At 38.4% G+C, this 13,290-nt stretch overlaps 1 protein-coding gene across 7 annotated transcripts in view; it reads right to left on the bottom strand.

Moving 5' to 3' along the window:
• The window catches only part of cdc14ab (cell division cycle 14Ab), a 51,728-nt gene that overhangs the window by 35,219 nt on the left and 3,219 nt on the right, over nt 1–13,290 (bottom strand). For 4 of the 7 annotated variants that reach the window (XM_055218592.2, XM_055218593.2, XM_055218588.2 and 1 more), the window contains exons 2-6: nt 13,186–13,276; nt 12,376–12,451; nt 9,715–9,762; nt 6,984–7,076; nt 3,034–3,113 (exon numbers count right to left, since the gene is read on the bottom strand). In XM_055218592.2, coding sequence (XP_055074567.2) covers nt 3,034–3,113; nt 6,984–7,076; nt 9,715–9,762; nt 12,376–12,451; nt 13,186–13,276 — 388 coding nt within the window. The remainder of the gene's footprint in view (nt 1–3,033; nt 3,114–6,983; nt 7,077–9,714; nt 9,763–12,375; nt 12,452–13,185; nt 13,277–13,290) is intronic. The other 3 variants (XM_055218591.2, XM_055218594.2, XM_055218589.2) reach the window with 1 other exon arrangement.

Genomic DNA, 13,290 nt, shown 5'->3' with positions numbered 1-13,290 from the left:
ACTGCAAAAAAATTATTTAAGAAAAAAATTATTTATTATTTAAGTATTTTTGTCTTGTTTTCAGTAAAAATATCTAAAAATTCTTTAATTAAGATTTTTCTTGGGTCGTTTTGCTCATCAAGAAAAAGCGTCTAGTTATTACACCAAAAATATCAAATTTCAGTGATTTTGTTCATAAAACAAGCAAAAAAATCTGCCAATGGGGTAAGCTAAATTTTCTTGATTTTTTTCTTGAATTTAGTGTTTAAGAAAAATGTAAAATATTTTTGCTTACCCCTTGGCAGTTTTTTTTTTTTTTTTGCTTGATTTATGCACACAATCACTTTAATCTGATATTTTTGGTCTAAAAACTAGACTTATTTTCTTGGGTCGTTTTGCTCATCAAGAAAAAGCATCTTAATTTAAGATTTTCTTGATATTCGTACTGAAAACAAGACAAAAACATTAAGAAAGTAAGTCATGTTTTGTAGTGTAGCATATGCTAAATAAAATTTCTGTTATCCACACATCAATAATCATTTTCTGTGCCAGATAAGCATAGAGTTTAATGGTGCAGGTCAAAGGGAACGTAAAACAAATGTACTATTCGTTTACGTTAATGTCAAGATGACAATCTAAGGTACACAGTAAGAATCCCATAAACTGTTTGAAATACAGCATTAGGGTTGACAAAGGTGCCACTGAACATTTAACCCTGTGGCCAAGATAAATATTTGCTTCCTTACAAGCCTGAACAAGCCCAAGGAGCAGCTCTGCTTTTATTAACTGTTACTTTACATAAATCTGAGATTAATGTTTCGGGAAGTAAACTGTGCACCATTGCAAAACTTTTGAAATGCCACAGAATAGACATGATGACTACCCACCAATGAGGATAACAATTCCTTTAATAGTGGTTCAATGGTATACTAGGCTCTTCCTAGTAAAAAGTCCAGTGAGTAAACGTGAAACCGAAGATGTATCCCTTTGAAGATTGAGAGTTTGTAATGTGGAGTATAAGAGGGGGCTTCTGGGAAAAGCCCCATTAACTTCTGCAAGTAAATATGCCATTTCCGTTTACACTGAATGAGTAATGGATCCTACATCACAAGGCCAGATCCTACAAGGCCAGAGCTAATCTATACCGGATCCACTTAAAGCACATTTCATGTTTCCAAATGGACTAGTCGGTTCTGGTTGACCTGGTTTTGCTTAGACATGTTTTATTATGTGATGTTTAAACTCTACAGTTTCCCAAACAGGGATTAAACTAGTTCTAGACTAAAATAAATGTAAGGGCTGGCCAAACAGAAAACAACTTGCAATGACATATCTTAAAATACATCACCGCCCTTTGTTTTGTTTTAAAATGCACACAAGTAATGTTTCTAGCCTTACTCTGTCTGATGCACCCACTGTTAGCCTAGCTTAGCACAAAGACTGAAAGTAAATGGCTCCAGCTAGCATACTGCTCCCAATAAGTGACAAAATAACACCAACATTTTCCTATTTATGCACGGAGATGAAAAAGGCATGCATGGACCCATCCAACTCCGGGGGATACGGCGAACAAGCCAAAGTCCCATAAAGCCAGCATGTTCCTTTAAAACTAGTTATATTTCCTAATTAAACTAAGGCCTAGTCCTGGCTTCAGCTAATCCCTGTCAAGGGAAACCACCCCTACAAGTTGTAAAATGACTAGTCAACCCATCCCCAGTTTATGCAGTACATATATCTGTAGTTTCACAGATAAGTCTGTGATATGGCTTAATTCATATGGATTGAAAGAGTGCATTGAAAAATCACAGATTGAAAAAAATCTAAACTTCTCGAATGTTACTTACAATAATTATTTGCAAGCAATTTTAACAATAAACATTTCTCTTTAATGTCTTTAACCCATCTTGCTTATTTCATATTCGTATATGCACCAAATCAGCAGATGTGGTTGGCCTGGTTGAACCGAACACTTTTGTGTTTCTGGTTCAGTGAAAATTGAGGTCATTTAATTGACCAACAGGCTCAACTAATCCAGAATATTAACTACACGGTAATGAAAGACGCCACGTCTGATTTAATGATTTCCTGATTTTTGAAGCCATGCCACAAGCCACGACCAGACTATTAAGATTTACAACACATCAACCGCACCCATTCATTCTTTTAACACCTTTTAAACATTATATAGTATGGCAACCCTCTGCCAACAAAACTAAATAAAGGTTACAGGTTCGGTACAAACATCGGCACCTTTCAATAAACGTTGAAAAAGCTGTTTGTGTAACAGGAAAACCCATTTACAATAGAATCTTCTATTAAACCTTTCCACATATCTATTCACATATCCAACACCAGACTACCACCACACAGCTGTTGCTACAAGACTTGAAAGCATCAGATTTTAAGCTCAAAGGCTTTAGCGCTGTATATTTTTGGAAAAGTCTGGAACCGAGTCCTAAATTCAGCTTTTCAATTGAGTTTAAGGATTATGCAGGATCTGTCCTGGCTGTACTCTGTAATCTCCAATTACTGATGCTGAAGATGCTTAGCAGCGATGCTGCGAAATTATACAACCCAGCAACGATTTTACTTTATTTTAGATAATAATGTATCTATATCATAAATACGAAGCAGTGGTTTAAATATATTCTGTCTCTCTATGCCATGCAAATATTATTTAGCTGGGAAAAGTAGTTCAATCGCATTACAAACAAAACCTCCGAGCCACAACAGGATACAATATTTCTTGCCAAGCTGAATAAGATTACTGCCAGCACGGCAGACAGAAAATAAGGGGGCGAAATACAGCTTTTTTTTTTTTTTTAAAAAGACCACATTGGTATTGTATGACCACCTTTTTGGGTCAAAAATGATGCCTGTGTTAACATCCATTTGGTATAACAAACTCATGTAAGGGAATAAGATGGTTATTATTCGGCTTTCAATGGCCGAGCACGTCAGAGACCAGCTCAGGTGACGGACACAAGGAAGGTAAACCATGCGTGGCCATGTAACTTTCCATTTTGCAGATGACGACACATGGTGGCATCTTACCTGAATGGGAGATACGAGGCGTTGGATCCGGATATCAGGGCTCTGTAAGCTTCTTCTGGCGTTTTTTTCAGGTAAATCACCTGGGGAGGAAAAAGCGGTACAAGAAGTGACATTAGAGCACCATTCGGACCAACAAACGTTTTACTTTCAAGAGTTTTCGACTAATCGGATATCGCTTCTTCCAGTTCTCTATATAAAGGGGGTCCATGTCCATTTATCTCCCAACAAACGCAATCACACTGTGGAAAATAAGTGACGTTATGCCAGAATGTGTCACACAGATGAGATCCTGTGGTGAGGCACAAAAGAGCCCCTCTCAAGTTGGGACGACTTGTCACGGCACAATGCAGCAGTCACATACACAGACTTGCTAACGCATTCTGTTTTAGCACAGCAAATATCTATTCTGTTCAACCACGCCAATCCCTGATGACATTTCAACAGCTTAATGTCAGAATTCAGCACGGCAGCGGCAACTTTAACACTGTTACGAAAAATAAATTATGTGTTGAAATGTGCAGTGTGCTTAAGGTACACACGAGTGACGGACGGTTTGCGCCATTCACATTTCAACCCGATCTCACGGGAAAACATATTTTTGATATTGTATGAATTTGTACGATGTGATTTGAACAAAAACTAAAAGTGATTTTTTCGAAAAAAGTCATTGGGGCGAAAGCATATTATAATAAAACGTACAAATGAGTGAACGACAAATTTCATACAAATTAGCCACCTCGTAAATTGCCATGAGATTGTGTTGCTTTGGAACAACCTTAGGATAATAAATGACAATTTTTGGGACTGAGGTGGGTTGAGGTAAAGTCAATATGTTTGTAAAGGTCGGACAACAGGAGACCAGCGCTTTTGTCAATTCTGCACAAGCTAATGAAATATGCACCAACTGAACAATTAGCTGGACAGTTTCCGCAGATTAAATTCAGTCCCGTGAGAAGGGCCAGCGGCTGTTTGTTTGTTGCACTTTACAATGTGACCTAGAGAAACTCTTGACCCAGCAGCTCAACCAGTACAAACACTAGGTACGTTTACATGCAACCAAATAATCCGTTTGTGATCATATTGATGGCTCAATCGTACTGAAAAACCTTTATGTAAACACCTTAATCAATACGATTGAGGATGATCGGATGCAAATTTCGATCATATTGAAAGGGGGTGCGGTGATCCAGCAGGAGAAAAGTACGCATGTACACGCGTTATAGTGCTGGGCAAAGATTAATCATGATTAATCACGATTAATCGCATACAAAATAAAAGTGATTTTTGGCATAATATACGAGTGTGTGCTGTGTGTAACTATTATGCATATGTAAATACACACACATTCATGTATGTTTTTAAAAAACATTTACATGTGTATATATATATTTATTTATATTTTTATATATTCTATATTATATATAAATTAAAAAAAATTATACATAAATAAAACAATTCTGAAATGAATACATGTATGTGTGTGGTTAAATATACATAATAATTACACACACATATTATGCAAAAAAAAAATTACTTTTATTTTGTATGCGATTAATCGCGATTAATCTTTGCCAAGCACTACGCATGAATTGTAGTATTTCCTCAATCGGACGTAAAAATATATTGTGCACATGCACGCATCACAATTCTCATCACAGAAACATGCAATAGCAAGGCAAAGGCAACAAGCAATATTAAGGTAATTGGGTCCCCCGCTGTACATTCTACTTTCATAACATTAGGCTACATAAACCAATAAAACAGTGTCGTGCCTTTTGAAAATTGTGTTTTTGCCTATATCTGAAAACTTAACAACTTTTTCCAACTCGGCTTTATACGTTTATCCAGAGATAAAGCATGAACTCGACTAGAGATGCTGCACACTGGGTGGCGTTGCCAAGTCCTCTGCTTTTTTTCTAGTTCAGATTTGGGCTACTGTTTAAACCGTCTCCGCAGGTTGTTTTTAATGCGGGTTAGAATTTTTTTTCATTAGTTATTGGTATTTGGGCTGTAAATAGTCATTGGGGTGCTTTTGGGATGGTTTTGATACACGAAGCTGGAAACCCTGGCTGTGTGCCTGCGCAGATGTTCGGTTCGGATTATATAGAATGTACATGTAAACTAACATTTTAATCAGATTGCAATGTTTAAGGTGCATGTAAACTGTACTGTCGTAACTTTTTCAATCAGATTGACCAAATTTTGTGCATAGTCACTGTAAAAATTAGGTTGGTTCAACTTAAAGTTACCTGGTTGCCTTAAAATGTACTTAATATAATTTGAACCAACTTTTTACAGTGCATAATCATCCTTGCGTGATAAAACCGGATCAACTACTAAAAGATGGATCAGCAGTGAACATCTGCTGCTAGGAAGGACAGGATTAGAGATGAATGTGGATCAATATAAACAAAAGATCCACTGACAAAGTCAGAAGATATAAACATCCTACATTAAATGTCATGATCGCATGGAGGAGCTTTATCTAAGAATCTCATTGTTGGAGATGATCGCTGTATTTAGCAAGCAAGAGTTTATTTTCAGCACAGCGTTGCCGTTTTTAGGTGGGAATCTTGAAAGATTTCCCAGCGGTCTCCGGGGGTTGGGTTTTAAGTTCAAATTAGTTTCCATTTAAGATCATGGTAAATTAAACTCAGGATCATGATTCGAGTTAAATTTAGCAGCCATTTAAACGTGACCATTCCTAGAAGACCAAATTATTTTATTTTGACAGGTCTTGTCAAGGATCTACAACCTAAAGCGTAGATATCAATATTATTCGGATTTGAAAGTGACAAAGTCAAAGCCAATGTAATTTCTGCCATTTACACTCAGTCAAATGTGGCGTAAATGTGGTCATGTAGTAAAACCTCTTGGGCATCATAAATAAGCCGAGCTTCAGCTACAAACAACAGAGGATTATAAATAATGGCAAACAGCCATTACATCACTACAGTCCAGCTTCAGATTACACCTTAAGCCAGAATATAATTCATCCAATGGTAAACAAGAAAACATTAGCACCCTTTGAGATTGTTATTGAAAAACACCCTCTTCTCAATTCAATGCCCTAATAGTTTAATTTGAATCAGCATGTGTGTGTAAATCACCTGCACAAATTTAGATCGGGCACGCACAATGGTAAGTCAACAATATCTTCTCTGAAAGAAACCAGAGATGCATCTTTGTAACACTTCCTTTCCGTGTTTCCATTTAGGACTCATTAATATTCATGAGCAAGGCAGCTTTTTCTCCTCTGTGGTCTTATCTTCCAGAGCTTATCTCATTGTGCGTCAATTACCATACGAAAGCAGACTAGCTTGTTATTAAAATTTTGAATGCTATGAAAAATTTATGCCACGGCCCTATAAGAGCTCAAAAACATGAAAGCTTATATGAATGATACACTGACCCACATTATAAACAGCACCTATGAATTTCACAAGGCATGTGATGCCAACTGTGCCATTTGAGTAATAAATCTGCTCTATTTTTAAAGTGCCAGGAACACGAAAATCAGACACATCCAACAGTGCAACAAGGAGGCAATTTGAATGAATGAATCGGTGAATGAATGAATCCGGGGACACACTGGCATGTAAGCAATGATGGGAAGGTGTTATTGAGCAGGCACAATGCGGGGGAGGTACCAGTCAGTCAGCGAGCTGTTGCTCTCTCCGAGGGGGCGGCTGGATCGAGGACGTTGGCAAACATCCGAAGAGACGTTCTGTCCGGCAAACATGCCACATTTATGAACCTGTTGCTGATACGACAGGCCCCTGACGCCAGCGAATGGGAACACAGAGTGGGAGGATTGTTGGTTTCGATGTTGACGCATGGGACGAACAACTGAACAACTAATTTGCAGGGTCATGACAGATTCCCGCCCATGAGAGAAACATTGCGACCAGTGAATGACAAATTATAGAAGAGGATGATGGGATACTCACAGCATAGGCACCGATGAGCACAGCGGCGTTAGCCCTTTTGCGCTGGTCAAAGCTGGTGTAGTGCACAATCCTCTTTCTGGTCAGTGTGAAAGACTGGAGAGACAGGAGATACATGTGAGCAAAATCGAGGAAGAAAACATGAACAAAAATCGAGATTAATCGCATACAAAATAAAAGTGATTCTTTGCATAATATGTGTGTGTACTGTGTGTAATTATTATGCATTTAACCCCACACACACATATATTCATTTCAGATTTTTTTTTTATATAGAATAAATAAATAAATATAAATAAATAAATATAAATACACACACACACACACGTAAATTGCATAATACACATAGTATGCAAAATATCACTTTTGTTTTGTATGCGATTAGTCACGATTAATCTTGGCCTAGCACTAAAAATGACTAACGATTGCATACAATGTTTTGTTCAATGAAAAAAAGCATAAACCTTCATGATTTTTTTTGCCTTGGTTTTTGTTGTTACCATAGAGTGCCGCAGGGATGACGCATTTTTGTTGGCTAACACGGAACCTTGCGGAACACTGGCTCCCCAGCAAAAAAGCACACCTATTCCTCCCATTCATTTTTCTTTCGGATCATCGCAAAAAAATAAGCTCTGTGTTTAACAAACGTTGAAGACACTAAAGCCCGATTTATAGTCGTGCGTAAGTTCTACGCAGGCTATCCGTAGCCTGCGAGTAGCTCTGCGTAGCCTGATGTGCACCTTGCAAAAAATGAAACAGCGTGTCAGTTCTACGCGGACCGCAAGCACTGTGATTGGTCCACCAGAACCCCTCCCGTCAGGTAAAAAAACTTCGTCATAGGTATTTCCGTTTGCGACGGTGAAAACAAAGATGAACCAAGTTGAGGAGTGATTTAACTCAAACTGCAACAAAAGTCACTGTTTATTTACTTCCATTATTGCTGGTGTTCTCAAAACATACACAACAAGTTGCTGTTTCTTCTTTGTTTGTGGGTTAACTTGCCAAGCTTCTTCTTCTCTGACGGTCGTGCTGCTACTGTGGTTACACGCGTGGATACTGACTACCAGCGGTTTGCGCGTGTGTTTGCACGTCGACACGGAGGACGACGCAAAAGTATAAATGAAAACCGACGCGGAACCTACGCACGACTATAACGAGCCCTTAGCCCTTGTTTTGTCCAACAAGTTAATTTTCACAAATTAATACAAATTTTATGAATTTTAAAGTCTAAATGCAGTTACTAGAAATATATAAATGTATATTTTGACTTCAAATTTCATAAAAGTAGCATTCATCTGTGAAGACAAAACGCGCAAGTGTCAAACTTTTGTTAAACACAGAGCTTTTTTTGCGATAATTCAAAAGTCTCTTGGAAAAATAAATGGGCTTTTTTGTGAGGGAACCAGTATCCCGCTAACTTCCGAGTTAATTTAAAAAATACGTCATCCCTGCGGCACTCTATAGCATTTTAATTAAAGAAAATACCATTAAACTGCAACATTAGTCTTTAAACTTGTTTTCATTTTATTAAAAAATAAAATCGTGTCAAGTGTTAATCATAGTTTGTTTAAAACTTTTAGTTATCACGTCAAACCTGTTAGAGTTGGTTTACATGACGGGTTATATGTTTGAGAAACATGTTAAGACTATTTGACGAAACAAGTACAAGTATCACACCTAACCCAAAAACGTTAAAATAGCTTGAGGATAACTGAACGAAAGCTCTTTAACATGAAGAAACTAGAGACGAATGTTTGAACATCTGCCTCAGCAGCTGCAGTGCCACGTAGATGAGGCTGCAGGTGAGCCGAATTACGTGTGTGTAAAAAAAAAAAAACGGGCTGCGTCCAAACTGCTAAAAGACAGCTCATGCACGGGCACATGCCAAACGCTTCTGAATAATCTGTTCTGGAAATGAGCCGAACAGGAAAAAACGATCAAAGCATCTGTTCCTGTGTCGCGCCACATGCTTTGGAGTTAAAGTTTGGCTGAGCTGGGAAAACATTTCAACTGATAGCACAACAAATGGCTGTCGATTCAACATTACCACCGATCCAGACAAATACCAAAGACAAAACAATTTCCCTTACATATTAAGAGTTTTGCATTCATCCATCCCTATATAAAGCATTTCAAGGGATAAATCATCCAGCCAGTTGGGAAGCGAAGTTTTCACCAGCTCATCTCAAAGTTATCTTTTCTCTCCAACTCATAATAATAACAACAGGGTAGAAACTTTTTAACAGTCCGGGCCTACAGTAGCTTACTAGTCATACAAAATATAAAGCATCCACATATAGGAGGTGGACCTGCAAGTGAGGAAAACAAATGGGCCTTGAAAGAATAGCTTAACGTCTTAAAAACAATCTCAAGATTGACAGCCTTTTTATTTGATTTACAAAAACGCCAACTTAACATTGCACAAGCTCCATTCTTCAATGCTAGTAAACTGATCCACCAAATCACTAATGCAATAGCTTTGCAACAATGGACGCCCTTTACCGCAGTTTACAAATAGAAACTACCAAGGTTCCCTTCTGAACTTCTGCTTTTCGGCTCTTCAACCAAACATGCTGGCCCGGTGGGGTTAAAAAGAAAAATGCCATCGCCATGGCGACAACTAGTAAATCACAAACAGGCAGGGACAATCGCATGTGGTTGGAGGGGTGTGGATATGGTGACAGTGGTTAATGGAGGAGGGGAAGGCATCATGCCTTTACCACAAGCACTTTACCTTCAATATTCCATAACATGAACACACGAAAGAAGAACAGCTTGCAAGCTTTAGAAACAAGAGAGATAAAATAAGGGGTTAATTATTATTTCTTCCCCCTCCTTTAGCTCCTGAAAGAAAAAAACGTAGGAAGAAAGTGGAAACATAAGCAGAAGTAATCGCTGTACGTGCGCTTCGGGTTTGGTGCTCTTGGTAACCTCTTAGTTTAGAACTTAATTGAAAACTAAAGTTGAGGATGTGTTAAACATTTTATGGCTTTTGATAGCGTGTAAACTGTAACTACTTTCGAACTGGCTAAAACAGAAAAACAAAAATGGCATAAAATTGTTGGTTTTACCTTTTGCAAGCCAAAATCTGAAGCCCTATTTATAATTCTGCATTGAGTAAACGGTGTACCCTACGCATAGTCGCGTACCCTACGCATAGTCGCGTACCCTACGCATAGTCGCGTACCCTACGCATAGTCGCGTACCCTACGCATAGTCGCGTACCCTACGCATAGTCGCGTACCCTACGCATAGTCGCGTACCCTACGCATAGTCGCGTACCCTGACAAGTACCTCCCCAAAAATGTAACAATGTAAATTTTACGTGGAACACAATTTTACGTCGTACCCTACGTGGAACACAATTTTACATCGTACCCGACACATACCTCCCCAAAAATGTAACAGTCAATTTTACGTGGAACATAAGTGCTAACTGTAAAAGTCACATTTGGATCAATATAAAAATTACTAGATTTACTAGAAAAATTACTGAAGACTAAGTGAAAAATTATGTTGGAAATGTTTAAATATTCTAGGTGCTATCCATTGAAGTAATTTTTAAACATTTTGTACCTTAAATTTTCACTTAATGGAAGAAAATTTAAGTTGAAAAAACTACCACTAAAAGTAATTTTATCCAACTTTAACATTTTACAGTGCTGTGATTGGTCTGCTTGAACTCCTCCCTCAGGTCCAAAAATCTGTGATGTACCACGTTGCACTCCTTGCGCTTTCCGACCAAGTTGATATTAAGCGATATTTAACAAATCGGGCTGTAAAAAAGACAATATCTAGCTGCCGCTTCTTCAGCATTTGCCTTTATTTTGTGGGTTACACCAGTTACACGCTAGTCAATACTGCATACTAGCAGCCTTTGAGGCAGTTACCTGGACAAGGATTAAGACTAGTTCTAGACTACAATAAATGTAAGAGCAGTCCAAACTGAAAACAGTGCACTGACATATCTTAAAATACATCAGTACCCTTAAGTTTTGCCTCAAAATGCACACAAGTAATGTTTTAGTAAGGCAGGTTTGTTCAAACTAATTATATTTTCTAATTAAACTAAGGTGTAGTCCTGGTTTAAGGTAATCCCTGTCTGGGAAACCACCCTATAACGTCAACTGTGAACAACGACGCAAATATCAATGAAACCTGACGCATAGTCTACAGCTTAGATGGTACGGCATAGGTCCGATACAGAATTATAATTCAGGCTTTTGCACAGAAAGCAACCCCAGAATGCCTAGCAAGAAGCACAGGATAAAGCTACATCTCAAACTACCCATCTCTAACCAAAGATCCTTTTAAATAGATGTGAAAAGTTTTTAATGTCCAAGAGGGAATAGAAACTGAGGACAAGGACAAACCCCATGTCCCTCCCCCAGCAGTATTTGGACATCTAATCCTCCTTCATAAATCCTTAGGACATGCATAAACAACATGCCAAGCTCAACGCCGATGGCCACTGAATGCCAGAAGGCTGATTCTAATCCCCAACATGTGCTTGCATCTGATAAAAAAAATAATGATTTGGACTTAGATTAGCAATAGTGACAAAATGTAACTCACTTTCTCAGCACACCGCAAGACTGAGAGCTGAGATTGTCTGGTTGAATGGTTAAACTGTGACCTAGTGGGTAAAGTTCAAGACTGAAACTAGAGTTTCGCTGGTTCAATCCATAAGGAGCAGGAAACATGAGCTACCATCATTCCACCCTCGAGTAAAGCAATTAACCTCACGACACTCCAGAGATTGTCTCTGTAAAAGCATCTGGATAACATTTGCTAATGACTACTTGCCAAACTATTGGATCAATACTGGATAACATTTGCTAGATGACTGCTTAAACTTCTGGTGTCTATAGATAACTGAGAGGTTGAATACAAAATTGCACAAAATATCCTGCTTCCTAGAATCCTGACTAAGCATAGTGTACCAAAATCAATCCCTCCTGACAAAGATAAACCAATATTTGGACCTGGTATCTGGTATGGATTCAAACAGATTGCAATGTCCATTAATGTGCTATCAAAGCTTTGAAACAGTTGAGTCAAAGATAAGACAGATGCACGTTTCTACTGACACCAAGCACATGTGATACTCTACTTAGCCTCTGGTAAAAGTTGCTTTTATTTAAAACAAGCACACAAAGATTTCCCCTACGGGCATGGCATTAAAGTGAAACCTAAACAAGACATTTTCTGGCCATGTCATTAAGATTCAGTTCCCATCCTACATTACAAATAAAGGAAATGTCAGCATGTCGGACAGCCCAAAATATCCTCCATGCAGTCGTCGAAGGGGGTGTGGCAACAAATTCTTCACATTTTTTAAATGTAGCAGCTACATTGTGCGCATTCTTCTGTATCGGGCAGGTGCTCGACTCACCTTAAGCTTTTTGTTGAGTTTACAGCAGTACCGGTACAGCATAGCAAGGTTGAGGGGTCCGAAATCTGCATAAAAACTAGAAAAGACAAACACCATACTTACAAAAAAGATCGTACAGAAATGACCATGGAGGGATTATGAACTGAGGGCCAGGGCCCTCGCTCAAAATGTTGTAGGTTCGAATCCCAGGGAACACACCTACTGATAAAATTGACTGTAAATCGTTTTGGTTAAAAGTGCGGCGAGCCAGCCAAATTAATAAATGTTTACGCCTCTAGCTATAAAATGCTCATGGTGGACTGACACCTGGAAACAAGTCTCTGCAGAGATAAAAATTATATATGAAACGCACTTGAACCAGAGACAAGTGAAATAAATAAATTGGTTCCTGTGCCCTCTTTAACTTTCTTTATTGCATTTTTTATGTTTAACATATAAAAATTATGGTATACGCACCGTGGATACAAGGGAACAACGTCGCAACATAATTATTTCACATCATTTAGACAATATATCTCGCAACTCTGATAAGACGATTCTTTGAGGCCTCGCAAGACCATAATCCCTCCTTGGAAGTCAGTCTAAAACAGGGTTTAAATAGCTTTTCAATTAAGTTTTCTGTCAGAAGGCGGAGCAGAACAGCAATTTCATTATTGTCTAATCTTCTCTCAGCAGGAAATTCAAAAATGATTGACAGTTCCATTACTGAGATTCAAAAATTCAAGTCAAGTGGTCGTTATGTAACCGACTTTTGATGTGCTTCCCGCGCCTGCTGAGGATTTAGGCTGTGAGGGCGGGAAAAAAACTCACTTTTCATACACAAACTCCTCATCCGTGCTGAAGTAATGTGTGTTCGCGGTGCTTTTCGGCTTGCTCCTTAAGGTGGCAAAGTAGAGCCGATCTAAAGATGGAGGA

Source organism: Misgurnus anguillicaudatus, chromosome 23 (genome assembly GCF_027580225.2).
Source record: "Misgurnus anguillicaudatus chromosome 23, ASM2758022v2, whole genome shotgun sequence".
Classification (NCBI taxonomy): Eukaryota; Metazoa; Chordata; class Actinopteri; order Cypriniformes; family Cobitidae; genus Misgurnus; species Misgurnus anguillicaudatus.
Note: the sequence above shows the minus strand (reverse complement) of the source record. Positions and strands in the feature narration are given on the sequence as shown.